The 15,692-nt window shown below is 42.9% G+C and overlaps 1 protein-coding gene across 1 annotated transcript in view; it reads left to right on the forward strand.

Moving 5' to 3' along the window:
• The first annotated feature begins 268 nt into the window (after positions 1 to 268).
• Positions 269 to 15,692, forward strand: part of ADGRA3 (adhesion G protein-coupled receptor A3) — a 113,341-nt gene continuing 97,917 nt past the window's right edge. The window contains exon 1 of the mRNA XM_069495362.1: positions 269 to 808. Coding sequence (XP_069351463.1) covers positions 561 to 808 — 248 coding nt within the window. The 5' untranslated portion in view covers positions 269 to 560. The remainder of the gene's footprint in view (positions 809 to 15,692) is intronic.

Below are 15,692 nucleotides of genomic sequence, written 5' to 3' on the forward strand. Positions count from 1 at the left end.
CGTCTGGAGTTTGGACTAGAACTTTTCTTCGCCCTTTCCAAGAGTTACCGTCCTCTCCCGGGCTCCCTCATATCTCCCGTCCCGAGGCGGTGGCCGGGCGCGCGCGGGTCCAGAGTCGGTCGGGCAGGTCCCGGGAGCGCGCGCCTCCTGCCATAGCCGCGGCAGGCGAGAGGGAGCGGGAGAGGAGTCGGAGGAGGAGGGGAAGGGGCGTGGGCGGCCGGCGGCGGCGGCCGCGGCGGGCGGGGAGGAGCCGCCGCGGGCCCTGGCCGGGGGAGGCGGCGGCGCCGGCGAAGGAGGAGGAGGCGGTGCTCCCGCCGGGCCATAGAGCGCCGCTGGGACCCGTGCGTCCGTGACCCCGCGGCTCCCCAGGGGCCGAGCTCCGCCGCAGCGGACAAAGGAGCATGTCGGCGCCTAAGAGGGCCAGTCTCCCGGCCGCCATGAGGCTCCAGGCGCCTCCGGGCCCGTGCAGCGCCCCTGCCCGCCCGGGCGCCGGGGCGGCCCGCTAGGCCAGTGCGCCGCCGCTCGGCTCGCAGGCCCCGGCCCGCAGCCGGGCCCGCAGCATGGAGCCGCTCCGGTACCCGCGGGGCCGCGCGCCGCCGCCGCTGTTGCTGCCTCTCGCGCTGCTCGCACTGCTGGGAGGCGGCGGCGGTGGCGGCGCCGCTGCGCTGCCTCCCGGCTGCAAGCACGATGGGCGACCCCGAGGGGCCGGCAGGGCAGCAGGCGCCGCCGAGGGCAAGGTGGTGTGCAGCAGCCTGGAGCTCGCGCAGGTCCTGCCCCCGGACACGCTGCCCAACCGCACGGTCACCCTGTGAGTAGCCCATGGGACACCCGGTCTTTCCCCCCGACCCCCGGCTCTTTCTGATCCCCTCGCTTCTCTCTGCTCAACTTTGGACAGGGTCCTCGGGTACCCACGCGCCTTTGTGTGAATGAAGCTGCAGGCAGGGGGTGGTGCTGAGGAAGCCCTTGTGTGCTTGGCATGGGTGCAGTTCGGGGGAAGGCAAGCGAATCTGCCTCCGCGCTGCCTCCTAGCTCCGCTAGTTTGCAAAGTAAAGTTTTCGGGTTCCCCGGGCGCGCCCCGCGCAGTCCAGGACGCAGCGCTTCTGTGGCTGCGCGGTGCCACGTGAGGATGCAAGTAAACATGCAGTCGGCGGAGTTAAAGCTCATTCATCCTGGGCTTGAGCTTCCAGAAAACACAGTGCTCGATTTGACGTGCTTGTCCTGCTTCTGTGCAAATTAAGTTACACTTAGATGATAGTTTGCAGACGCAAGGACTTGGAACGCCCCTGCATGTGACCCCCCAAACCCCGGGACTATTCCTTTGCCTTTTGCTAGCCTAGTTTTATTACAGTTAAAGAGCACCTCCGAAGAGTTGTTATTAAGGGCTAGAAACATTAGAGGTTAAGTTACACACCTACCTTCCAGTCCCTTTTCCATGTGTATGAGAGCTCATATTTAAAAGCCAAGAACTTCGGAATTGAAAACTTGGTTTGTGGTGCCTTCCAACTGGAGGGACTTTTCATTTTCGGATTGAGTTTCTACGTAGAAGGAAAACTTTTGGTAACTCACTTCGTGCTGGGATTCACGGTCCAGTTTTGCAGGCGTCGTTCTGCCAATTCTAGCAGAACAGTTGGCCCCATTGACTGTTGATTTTGTTTTCTGAACGATGAATTGGAATTGGAAAAGTTTTAAGTCTAAGTGTTTCTAATGGATATTTTGTTAAACTGAAATATGAGTCCCTGGCTCCTTGTACCTCTGTGTTGTTTTGGTTGGTTTCCTAAAAAAGAATCAAGGCTGCCACTATAAAAACATGAAGGCCAGGGCCGCAGCATGATCTATGAAAACACCTAAAATACGGTTTTTAATTTAATCCAATTTCAGCAGGAGGATATACAGGCTGGATAGGTGTAAATATCATTACTAACACCTTTGTTTACTCTTCATTTCCATTTTTTTAAATTAGGAAACATTTAACACATGAAAACTGTGTGTGTGTGTGTGTGTGAGATTTTCTGTTTATGGAGGCATGAAGATGGATGAAATAGTTTTTGTTTTGCTTCGCTCCTTTACCAACACTTTACCATTTGGTGGGGGCAGCAGTTGTATTTATTTCTTAGCCAGATTCTTTGAAGTGGAAATTTTGGGCATGGAACCTTAATTACAGTCTGAGTTAAGTGGAGAAAAACCCCAGTATTGGAGAAGTCCCTTGTGCAAAAATGAGTCATCATGCAGTGACCTTACAAACATTTAGGTCCTCTCCCTCCTGGCTGGGTCAGTGAGTGGTGCTTAAGTTGATTCATGTTTAGGTCCGGTTTCTCTGACGTAAAAATGTCAACAGTTCCAGCTGGATTAGATCAACTACTTGTAAACTGTTGATTTTGCTTTGCAGAAAAAAATAGGTTATGTGGTAGAAAATTGCATTTTTTGCATATTAGTGAAACTATTTTACTAAATTTTTCATGACTGATTAAAATATAAGTGCCTTTGAAATATTATTTTAATCCAGTTTTCTTTTTGTATCTGAACACTCTTTAAATGAAAATAAAACTAATAAAATTTATTGAGTGCATGGGAGGAAGGTATGTATTTAAGGACCAATGAAAGCTGAGGTTCTGGATGAAGTGGGTTCAAGGTATGTCAGGCCTGGTAGAGGGTTTTATGGGCCAGTTACCTGGTCTATGGTCCAGGTAATCAGAGAGTCACTGTAGATGAGTGACTTGCCTAAGTTCTCATAGAGAATTAGCTGCTGAGTCCATGTCCCAGATTCTTGCCCTGCATTTCAGATGCTTTCTCATCTTTCCCCTTTGCCTTCATTATCCTAGTTCAACACAGGCTTTGTTGAGTGGTCCCTAGGTAGTACATAGTGCACGAAGGTTTGGACTCTGTGTTAGTTCCTTGGGCTCCTGCAAATTACCACAAACTTGGTGGCTTGAAACAACAAAATTATTTTCTCAGAGTTCTGGAGGCCACAAATCCAAAATCAGAGTGTCAGCAGGGCCGTGCTCCCTTGGAGGACTGTAGGGGAGAATTTGTCATTGCTTCTTTCAGCTTCTGGTGTTCCTTGGCTTGTGGCAGCATGACTCTAGTCTCTGCCTCTGTCTTCACATGGCCTTCATCCCTGGGTATCTCTAATCCTCTCCTTTCTCTTCTAAGGACACCAGCCGTTGAATTTAGGGTTCACCCTAAGTCCACGATGATCACATCTCAATCAAGATCATTTGCTTAATTATATCTGCAAAGACCCTGTTTCCAAATAAACATCACATTCCAAGGTTAGGACTTGGACGTATCTTTTTGGGAGATGCTATGTAATTCACTACAGAATGTAAAACCATGGTCTTTTTTTCTCCAAGAACTTATGGGTATTTGGGGAGAAAAATTCATGAATAGGTCTCAGAACAGAATGGTAAATGTTCTGTTACCTGGGTACACATGAGGGGAACAACCAAGGCCGTCATGGGCACAGTTGGTGGAATTGAGGATCTGAGGATCCTGAGGCAATTGTGGAAAGAGGAGAAAGGTAACTGTGAAGAAAACTGTGAGGGGACAAGGGGAGGACATGAGGGGTTGGAAGTGAGGGACCTCTGCGTGCCCATGGGTTTGGAGAGGGCACTGTCCGGTTATGACATTTTGCAGTTGATGTTGCTGGAATGTCAAGGGCAAGTGTCCAGTGCCCAGAGTGGTCCTAGGGGAGGCTGTAGCGGCCAAGTCAAGGACAGACAGGCTCCCTTGATTCAGCTTTTAGCCTTTAGATGTGGCCACCTGTTTTCAGCTGAGTTGTGATGTGGCTGCAAGGAGGAAAATTGATTGACGAGCATTGGGAGAATGACGAGGATAGGATAGAATTTGTTTTTTAAATAATGGAGAATTTCTATTTAGTGGGTGAACTGGATTTCACCATAGCCTAAAGCTCTGACCTTTCGACTATCTTAGGCTCATTTCCATAGCTGTGCTTACCAAGAGACGTCTGGTAGAAATCTGTGGCTTGACTACATTTGTTCCCAGTATTTCTTCTAGACTTTTGATTTGAAATATTAAATTGCATCTATAATTTTAACACATAAATTGAATAAAAATTTACCTGCGTTTAATATTTTTGTTGGAACTACAAATTATGTTCCTATGCTTTATATGAAATGTTGCTCAATATTTTAAGTTTTAAAAGTTCTGAGGACTTCATTGATAGGAACTTTTACACATTCAGCTCTGCTTTTCCAATTGTGTTTTCCTCATGATGCTACGTGGTGATTCTAGACAAAGAAAAATTAAAAGAAATTATTTGTGATTTGCCAAATAACTTCTGGGTTTTTCTCAGGTGAGCACACTAAAATAGTGCATGAATTTGGGTTCTTACTTTATAAAAAAATTATTTTTGTTTGCAACCAAAGAACTGATAATTACTTGGACGTCACCATTGTGGTTCAGAACCAGGTACTAGAAAAAGAATGCTTGAATTGTTCAGAAACTTAAACCTAGTTGAAGGGAAAGGATTTGCACAATAGGAAGTAGGCATTTAGAGAACAATTAAAGAATGTCTGTAATTAAGTAATAAATCCTGAGCTACAGACTGTTTCAATGCTTTAGGAAGCCTGAAAAGGGGAGAGATCAGTGTGGCTGTGAAGTCATTGGAAGGTTTTTATTTTCCTGAAGAAGTTAGGACTTGAGCATGGCCTGAAGGAAGGGAAGGATTGGATTGAGTGGGGGAAGAGGGCATTCCTGAGGAAGGGTAAGGAATGGTGACTGGCCCACCAGATGTGGAGAGAGCTTTCAGAGCCGTTGGCCTGCACATCGTATTTTGAACATGGGCCTGGTTGGGGTCAGTTAGGGGAGAGTGTGCACATGGGAAGAGGTGGCCCAGGCAGAGCCACACTGGGGCATGGTGGAGCCTGCAGGGTGAGAAGGAGCTGCTGAGAGGCAGGGGTAGCAACGGGGGAAGTGGTAATAGAAGCTGGTCCTAGAAGCCAAGAGAAGTTTACATGTCAAGACAGGAATGGTTGTGCCAGTTGAGAAGTGTTGAGAGATCCAATGCAGAAAGACCAGTGAATGGACAGACCACTGAATTTGACAGCCTGGAGTTCAGTGCCCTCCTGAGCAGTATCTAAGCACCATAGGTGAAAGAAGTCAGGTTGGGTGGCTTGAAGGGAGAATGATGGATGGAAGCACAGGTGGGGAGTTTGGCTTTTGATGCCACCAGGGAAGGTCCAGCCCCACCTTGACATGGGCATCAAGGTAGGCAGGAGGGCAGTGGGGTGCATGGGTAAAGAAGAGGGAGTTCTGGCCCCATTGCTTCTATTTTCCCAAAGATATCAGGCAGGGCAAGGGAGGAAGGGGCGGGGAGGAAGGTGAAAGAGAAGTGAGTGGTCCTTTTGGAAAGTGAACCTACTGGGGAGTGCATGGAAGTCACTAGGGTTGAGCTGTGTCCATAAATGGTAAGCGCAGTTGTTTTTCTCTAGCTGGATTCAGCCTGGAGATGCTTGGGTGTAGCCAGGTTGCTTCATTGCCAGGTGAGTGCAGCCAGGGAGAGAGGAGCAGAGTGATTTTAATGAGTAGACCAGCAAGCTGTTGTGGCCTGAATTCCTACCAGCGGAGCTGCTGGGTCAAGGGTAAGGTTGTTATCGTTGAATTCAAGGTCTTAACATACCTCGGTAGCTTGATTAGCCAATATCCAGCACAGATGATTTTTCTTTCCATGGAAGTTTGTTGAGGCAGGGTTATGTTGTCGGCACAGTGCTGAGTGCCAGGGGTTTAGGGATAAAATAAAACATGATGCATTCATCCAAGGATTCATCTTATATACAAATTCTCTGTTTATCTAAAGTGTGCCTGCCATTATCCCCTGAGCAGAATTTGTACTTTACTTCCTGTATGCCTTGGCTAAGACAGTCATCCTTGCCTCGGAATCCCTGCACTGGTAAATTCTGGGTCCTTCGCAATACAGCTCTACTGCTACTAACTGTTCACTGTTTGAATGAATGTTTTGATTCCTCCCTTCTCTTAACCCAGCTAGCTCTTATTATCTGCTCTTGTGTCATTTTCTGTGCTTCTGGTGTATCGTAGAAGGGTGTGATGCACATACTCTTGAAGAGAGGGACTCAGATCTGTCTTAGCACAGTGCCTGAGTATGGGTGGGTATGTAATTGTTCTTTCTTGGCAATAGTAACGCTAACAAAGATATGGTTGGATAATGGAAAATCAGGAAAAGTGGGAGATGTGAATTCAAAATTTTATGTTATTATAGCAAATGAGAACATTTGTTTATTTAGTTTCATAGCTGTAGGATCCCAATTCAAAAATAGGTATATTTAAATATATCTAATGTTACATTTAACCTACTCAGTCTCATGTGTGGCAAGCACATATGTCAACTGTGTTGGAAAGTGCCCAGAATTCTTCCCAGGAATATTGCTCAGAACTGTTGCAGAATTTGACTTAGGCATTTTGTCCATGAATGCAAGTCTTCAGTTTTTCTGATATGATGACAAGGTTTTTGCATGAAACAGCCTCTAAATCCTGTTGCTGCTTGCCTGCTTGGAGTCCCCCAGCATCAAGAGTAAATGAGAGAATGCGAGAGTAAGTAAATGGTGGGTTTGGCAGTATACCAAGTCTAGAAACAAACAAATATGTTTGGAGAGGTTTGTCCTAGTATAGTTTTAGCTTTTATTCCCAGGAGCCTGTAAAGATGGTTTTTAAAAACAGACAAAAACCAGAAGTAAAAACTCTTGAAAGAAACTCAGAAAATGACACAGGATGTAGTTTCTTATAAGAATATTCAATGACTTTTTTATTTCATTCATCTTCTTTTCAGAATGTGATTGTTTTCTGTATTGGCTCAACCCTATGGAGGAATCTTAAGTCCAAAGAACATAGCTAATTTATTATTGTGTCAACATTTTTCTCATAAACAGAAATTAGCATACAGAATTCTTTAAGTTTTAGTGGCTTATTAACTGAGTTTTCATAAAGGTTAAGAAGCTATAGATACAAACTTGCTCAATAAGTTAATGGGTGCCTGAGTAATATATTTTAAAATTTAGTATAATTTTAATGCTTTATGTATGGTTTAACTTGCATTTATGTTCAAATGCAGACAATTTCAGTCTGATGAGGGAGCTTTAAAAAAGTATGCAATTCCTCCCAAGTTTGGTTTTCTTCCTTCTTGACTGAACGTTTCAGAAATGTTGCACATTTGGTAAAGGGAATCACCTACATGTTGGGGGTGGAGTGGGACGGAGAAGTAGCAGGTGCCCCACAGAAGGCACATGTCTTGACCACTTCAAGTACCATGCTGAGCACAGTGCAGATACTAGGCTTTGTTTTTTATCTAGTAAAGCATTTCTCATCCTCTGATCCTTCCTGTTCAGCAGAGGACAGGAAGGGAACAAACAGAAGGTTTAAGGTGTTGGGATAAAAATAATGTAGAACCTTCACCTCTTCTCCCCCACCCCAGCACCCTGGTCTTCTTTTTCCTATGAGTCTGCAAGCCCAGGTTTGAATCTGTGCCTTCCTACAGCAGGGGTTGTGTGAAGACCAGAATTTACTTTTAATCTTTACTCTTCTCTAGTGGCATTATTGGTAATTCGTATCCTAAACTGCCTGCTTTTGCATTCATTTAGCAAATAGTTTTTCAGTGCCTCTCTTGTTTGAGGATTTACATGACTTCTTATCTTTGGGCTTGACTTTTCTTTTGGTCTATTAGATCAGTTTTATGCTAGTCTTGTGTGTCTTTCTGGAGCTCTGCCTCTTGCCCCTGGTTAGATATGACCATCCAGCTCTTTATGAAGTGATTTAACCTGTATCTTCCTCTGTTGTCACCCGCCGCTAAGATAGCAGTAGATAGCAGGGGGATAATTTGTGGATTTCTAGATATTTTAATGGGCACTGGGAGATTCTAAAGGGGAATTTGCAAGACTGGTTTAGGAACAACCTTGCTAAAGGGACTGATGGATGTTTTTGTTCTGTGACCACCATTGCTTTTCTTCTCATGTCCATCTACTAGCACAAAACTTTTCCTCTACCTGGAATGGTTGGTGAGTTTGGTATTGACGTTTTCAACCTTGTGTTTGAATCCACAGGCAGCATTTACAGTTCAGATGCCTGCACTATAGACCTCACGTTCTGATTTAATTGTTCAGGGATGGGGCCTGGACATCGGTACTTTTCAGAACCTCCTTGGGTGGTTCTGATGTCACCTGAGTTAACCTGTTGTTTAGTAGCCCAGCGACCTGAAGGGTTAACCATAGCCACCAGCTGTCACCTGCTGCAACAAAAGAAGGTAGAAGAAAGAACAGAGGAACAAATTGAGGGCAGCTGCCTCACATGGGAGGGAGGGGCTGTTCCAAGTGGAGCAAAGAGGATGAAATCAAGAGACATTTCTAGGACAGATAGCTTAGAGATTCCAGTTAGGGCCTTATTCATAGGAGCCAAGAAAAATGACTATTCATAAAGCAGAGAGTGACCTGCTAAAGTCGAATTTAATATCAAGTCATGGGGTTAAAGGCAATAAGGTTTTAGATTTGGGTTGTAGAGTTAAATGAATGAAATGAAAGATTCTAACAGCAAGCATTTGTCCAACAGTATTTGAGGACCTACCATTGATAAACATGTTAGGGACACTCTGATAAGAGATTTCCTTTGTCAGGACACAGAACTTTGTTGCCAGGCTGCGAACCCAAATCAGCTCAGGTGTCAGGCATTTGCTAGGTGCTTTAAGCTTCTATCAGTTCAGATTACTGACGTTCTTGGTTCTCAGTTTAAATAAAATTTTTAAAAAATTACATTTTTTTGGTCTTTTTTTTCTTTCCTGTATTTGCTTTCTTAACTTTACATAGTAATGTTTGAATTGTCATGCATATTGCAGTGTTTTCTTTTGTTCCTAAGTAATGACCATTGAGAGGAGCAGATATATAGAATTATATATTACACACAGGAAGGCTGAATTGTCTGTCACCCTCAACCTCTATTGTTTGGAGTTTTCATCAAACCCTTTTATGATTCTGCTTGATGGCAGTGCTATCATAAGCATGAGAAAACCTTTTGGCAGGATTGCTAGCTCTTTATGTAAAAGTGCTGCCCCCGACCTGTTCAAGAATTGTACTTGCGGCCAAGATGTCTCCCCTCAAGAAGAATAAATGTGCCCCCTACTGAGGCTGGGGAGACATACAAGATCCCTGAAGTTATGTGAGCTCCCCAATCCCATTCCAGCCCCTACCGCCTCCCCAAGCACAGGGCGAAGTGCACAGTATGTGATTGGTAAATGTTGATGAATTAAATTCACTCGTGATATGAAGACATTTCTCAGTTGGAGTACATGGTTCCAGCTGTGTGACCTGGCCTCATCTATAATGTCAGTTCTGGTGAAGTATCAGACATATTTCCTCCTGCATTTGTAGCACCCAGTATAGTGACAGGCATTATATAGCCACTCCTGTGATGATGGCATGATATTGTGGGTAGGAGAGAAAGCAGGTGAAAAGTTGTGCTAGGGATGACACTTCAGTCCCTCCTTAGACTAAGGGAAACTTAGAGCAGCCTTAGAAGTGTAACTATAATGCAGGTTCTTTAATGCAGTTAAAAGTTTTCTTTCTTTAAGGGTGCTTGAATCTAAGTCTAATTAAATTGATTCATTTCCCATCAAGATACGACTTAAAAGTATTCTTTGTTTTATTGTGCAATTCTTCCTGACTCTTCTCATGAAAAAGGCAAAGAGAAATTGACTGGTGGTGCATTCATCTCCAGGACAGTGTTGAAGAGGTATAGCCTTTCTATTAGGTTTATCTTTTTTTTTTTTTTTTAACTTGCCTTTTGTCTGTTTGTTTGTTTGTTTTAAACAAGACCAAGTGTATAAACTCTCTCTATGACCAAGACTTGAAATTCTAAAGTTTTCCCAGTGTCATGGAATTGCAGTCTACCCTAGTGGACAGTGCTGGGCTGGCTCTTCCATTCCTTGTGACCACCTCCTACCTCATGTTTGTTTGCATTGTGGCAACAGTCATACTATTTTGAATTATTTATTCACAGTCCTAGCTATCTTCCAGATTGTGGACTCTTCACGGCCATATTTATCTCTGTATCCCAGTGTCTAGCACATAAGCACTCAGTAAATCTTGATACAAAGAGGTCCCATTTTTCCTACTGTTTTTTTCACAAATAGGACTAGGGAAATAATATTGCATCATTCTTCGGTGGGATGCATCGATCGTAGATAAACTTGAAACTCTTCAAAGCAGGATATTCAACATACAAGGTCAATGGGCTTAAATGCCCACGTTTCATCTGATAGTAAAAATTGTCTCTCTCCTACTCGGATTATTTTTTTTTCATTTCTTGATCCAATTCCTCCTACTTCTCACTTACCTTCCTTGTGCTTTAAACTTCTCCCCTAGTTTGTGATGTTTCTCCTCAGTATATAGGACCACATCCTTTTCTCCTTGGTTACAAAAACTTCCCTACCCAAAATACCCCCTTGCAGCACCATGTGGGGTGATCACTCTCTTTCTGTCACAAGTAAGCTTCTTGAAAAGTAGCTTGACTCCACCGTCTTTATTTCCTTCCTTCTTGTTTCAGTTTCAGCCTCTTGCTGTCTAGTTTCTGCCCCATGCTCTTGCTGAAGTCTGCCTAGATGAAACCTTTTTTTAGTCACTACCATGTTTCTTCTTATTCTGGTCCTTTAAAAGCATGATGGGCACATTGAATTATTGCTAATGTTAATTATTGAATTTCGGCAACTGTGTTTACTGAGTAAACCGTTCTTTCATCCTCACGTGGTTTGGGCTGGGGAGGTGTCAGGAGGAACTGGCTGGCTTGGCTACATGTTTTCCCTGCCAAGATAGACCCAGGAAGGGCAGGACCTCTAGGAGGTGGCATGCTTTTTGAGATAAGCCTCCTGGGAGTGGGTGCCATCCAGTCTGAAACTATGAGAAATAGGGATTGTCGGCTTGAGATTATTGCCTACTTAAGGAACCCCAGTGAACCTTTCTACCAGAATTGGAATTGGAATTTTTCAGCGCTTGTTATTAGGAAAAAACAAAACAAAACAAAACATATTTGAGTTCTTCCTTCAGGGATAAAGTTGAAAAACTTGTCCATCAGCTTAGCTAAGAAGTTAGCAACAACCACAGACTGGTAACTTTGTAAGACCTTTTTTTCCTTCCCTTTCTTTCTTTCTTTCAAGCTTTGTAATCTTCTCAGTTCCTTGTGTTAGTTTTTCCACCTTTTTCCATTTTAGTGATTTTAAAACTTTTTATATCGGAATTGTTCTGTTTCTGCTATGTGCAGTGCACATGAGAGGGGAAAATTAGGGAGACTTTCTATATTAAGTCTTAGTGCATCCAGAGCAAGAGTAAGTGATGACAGCTTTAAAATGGAAAGGAAAACGTGAAGAGTCCTCAGGATCTGTGGTCAATGAGTAACAGGCTCCCTTTTTGGCTGGAAAAAGAGTTTTGGGGGTGAGCATAGCATGGCTCACCCAGGTTCTTTCTTGCTCTTTAACTTCTATGCTATCTTACTGGTCTACGGGACTATGTTAGCCTTAATGGTTATTTTATGTTGACCCAGAGTTTATTTTTCAGTGATGCGTTTATTTTTCTGTTGGGACATTGCCAGATAGTAAAGTCAAACTAATGATCCTGGGCTTCTCCTTCTCAATGTTCTTTCAAGAAAATAGGATTTCAGAAAACTTTTCTCTTTACCCTTCTGATGAAATTATTTTGATAGACTTGCTGTTTCTAGTTTTGAGGTAACCCCACTTGTGTTAACCTAATACACAGGTATATCGAGGATCTCTAGAAAAACAGAACCAATACAATGAATAGATAGGTGGATAAAAGAGAAGATTTATTATAGGAATTGGCTCATGTGCTTATGGAGATGAAGAATTCCCATGATCTGCAACCTGGAGAACTAGGAAAGCCAGTGGTGTAATTCTGTCCAGGTTCCAAGGCCTGAGAATGAGAATCGGCTTGGGGAGATGTTGTAAGTCTCGGTTTGGGTCTGAAAGCCCGAGAACCAGGAGCACGGATGTTGGAGGGCAGGAGAAGATGGATGTGTCAGCTGTAGCAAAGAGGGAATTTGCCTTCCACCCTTTGGCTCTATGCAGGCCCTCAGCAGATTGGGTGGGATTGGGTGTTGCCCCCCTGCATTGGGGAGGCCCTCCTATTTTACTCAGTTCACCAATGTGAATGCTAATCTCTTCTAGAAACACCCTCACAGACACAACTAGAAATAATGTTTTACCAGCTATCTGGGCATCTCTTAGCCCAGCCACATTGACAAATAAATTAACCATCACAACAGGGTTAAGAACCTTTTTTTTTTTTTTTAATTTTTTTTTTATTTTAGAAGAGGTTTCTTTCTAATGCTAGTTTGGCTTTTTTCTACCTTTTGGTAGATAAACTACCTTGAACTACCAGACTAGAGAAATCTCAGGTTTCTATAGAGCTCTTTGACCTTCAAAACTTTATATATAAGTGCCCTTAATTGATTTAAAAGTTCTAAAACAACCAACATTTGGGTATTTATCATGTGCTAGGTACTGTGCCAAATGCTTCATGTACAACATCTCAATCATTAAAACAGCTTTCTGAACTTGGTATTGTCCACATTTGACAGGTGTGCCAACTGAAGCGTGGACAGGTAAATTGATCTTCTCAAGTTACATGTTTTGTAGATTGCTGGGCCTGGCTTCTGGCCTAGGACTGTGACTCCAGGCCTGTAATTCTAACTATTGTCCATAAAAGTCACAGACAACTTAAATGCTCTCTTTGCTGGTAGGGTTGGGGGTAAGCCTTTGTAGAACAGTTGATACAGAAGACTTGTTTTTTGTGTTGAACCGTTTCTTTAGAAGTGGCTGACTGATGGGAAAAGAAAGTACAGGTTAAACATCTCAAATCTGAAATGCTCTAAAATCTAAAGCTTTTTGAGCACTGGCATGATACTCACAGGAATTGCTCATTGGAGCATTTGCGATTTCAGATTTCTGGATTGGGAGTGCTCAACCAGTAAGTTTAATGCAAAATCCGAAATCTGAAACACTTTTGGTCCCAAGCGTTTCAGATAAGGGATATTCAACCTGTAACAGAATTTTCACCTAGTACGTATTATACCCAAGTGACTAACTGTGGAAGGAAAGAATTTTGACATCCCATTTTGCTATCAAGTGTTTGTGTAAATGACCAGGGGCAGTTACACTTAGATCTGTAATTCAGTATTTATTGTTTATTACACAATCCTTTGTGTATCTACATTCTTGAGATTGAAAATTTTGTCCTGGAATAATAAATAATCTTATCTCAAACATAGCTGCTGTGTAAAGATGAAAGGAAAAAACATTATTGAGAAGGGAATTGCATTTTGGGTAGGTTTCCATCTAAAGTGAGAGGAATTCATAACGCTCTAGTTCTCTTTTAGGCAAGGTTGAATCTGCATATTCTACTGTTCAGGGTGAGCAGGGAGCTGCCATTCCTACCCCTTATTTAATAAAGACAACCGGAAGGGAGGATACAGAGGAAATAGCAGGAGACTGAATGGATGTGGGGACTCCCATTGGCTTTGCTACCAAGTGGAGTTGTGACCCTTGGCAAATCACATTTCTGGGCTTCACTTTCCTAACTGGTAAAATGAGGTTTTGAACTAGATTTTCTTTAAGGGCTCTTTATAGCTGCTAAAATTCTGTGATTTTACCAATCCTACAAAACCAAAACAAATCTGACAAGAGTGCTAAAGTGTTTTTAAAAAGTTACAGAAGTTACAGGCACATTTAACCAAGCTCCAGTCGTTTTATTAGAACTGATTCATTGCATCATTACATTGCATTATAATAGTAAGTGCAGGGGTTGTTTTCTTGGGGTGGGGGTGGGTGGTTGGGGCTGCTTGTAATTAGCGTCTGGGCTGCCTGGTTCCTGAGCTTTGCTTGCCTTTTCTCACCACTAATTGCCCCTCACTTGCAGGCTGAGACCTGCCCTCTTTTAGGACTAATCCCAACCTTGGGATCTTGTGCTCTCCTTGTGTTAACTGGATTTATATTTAAGATCGGAATACTGGAAGAGCATTTTTAGCATGTGAGCTCTGGTTGTCCCTTTGTCCATCTATAGGAATATAGATTTTTGAAACTCAACTCCGTGAGTAAACCATTCTGCTTGTCTGAATGTCTAAGTACCAGATGAATCTGCAGGGTGTCAAGAAATTTCAGTAACATAGACTTTTTTTTTTTTTTTTTTTGCATAGTGAGGATGTCCTTGATGACTATACATATGTACACATGTTTTTTTTCTTTGATTTCCAGAATTCATGGACATTCTGCAGATTCTGTACCGCAGTAGTATTTTTCTTGCCTGTATTCTCCCCCACCTTTTATGGCTTTGTATTACCACATTTATTGTGGAATCCTTTAATGCCAGTGTTCTGGCTGATTCTGTCTCATAGCAGTTTCCTGTGGACCCTCTGTTGTCTCTTGCTTCACCTAACTCTAAGTAGCCAGGCTTTTTCCTGGTTGCAGTCCCCCCACCAGTTACAAAAGTGCATTTGAGTCTTCGTTGCCTTTGCTGTGGTTTCTGCGATAGAACCAGTGCTGCAAATAGATTTCTTGAAGGTCTGCCCCAATGAGTTGGGAGAAGCTGTTGGAAGCGCTGTGTGAACCTATAAGGAAAGTGTCAGGACTGAATAATGATCTGTCACGGACATGGCATGGGGAGGTGGTGGTCCATGAGCCATTATTTGCCAGTGGCCCTGGAAGCCTGAAACTCTGTTAATAACTGTGTTAATTGTTTCTTTGGTTTACAGTCTTATGCTCAGACAGGCCTTTTGTACATAGCAGGCTTCTTCACTGTTTGAGATAGTTTCAATACCTACTTTAAAAGTGGCTCAGCCACCTAAATTTACAAAAGGTATGGGGAGATTTCTTCCCAGTAGAATTATTTAGATTCTATGCTTAATAGTACTCTCTGTCCTTGTCAAAAATGCTGATTTCACTCCTCAGTCATAATTTCCAAAGCATTCTCTCCAAGTATATTCTATTAGAGAGGGGGTCCCAGTATTTGGACCAGCTGCCTAAGGATCTTTGGGGGACTATATTAGGGAAAAAGGCTGGTTCCTATATATGTAGATATAGGATTAAGATATAAAGTAGTAAGAAAAAACATATGATCCATTGGAAATATGGCCTAATAATAATAGGTAATGATTGCTGAGTATGCTGGATCCTGTAGTTAAGTGTTTAAGTTGTATTAGTTGCTTTCCGCAGTTCCCCAATGAGGTCCTTATTATTATGATCCCTGTTTTGTGCGTGAGGAAGTGAGGCATAGAAGCTCAATAAGTTCCTTGATGAGGTCACCTAGGCAGTAGGTGATGGAACCAGGATTTCAGTTGTTGTAATGGTCAAAGGACATTTCCAGACCTTCATAGGAGGGGGACACAAATTCACATTGAGAAACATAGATTAAAATTTTGAAGTAACACTTTTTACTTCTCAGATTCAAGGGGGACTCTGGCAAGAAGGTGCTGTTGTATGCTTACATTAATGGGATATATAATATCTTTTTTTAAAATATGCTGTTAGCAGCCCTTGGTATTAATGCCTAAATCAATTATATTCTTAGTGGTTACAAAATGGTGATACTCTAATTTTATCATTCTTTATCGGCTTGAATACTTCTATTAGTATAAAAGAAATTTTCTTCTGATCAATTACTTGACTTTCTTGA

Source organism: Eulemur rufifrons, chromosome 19, assembly GCF_041146395.1.
Source record: "Eulemur rufifrons isolate Redbay chromosome 19, OSU_ERuf_1, whole genome shotgun sequence".
NCBI classification, from domain to species: domain Eukaryota; kingdom Metazoa; phylum Chordata; class Mammalia; order Primates; family Lemuridae; genus Eulemur; species Eulemur rufifrons.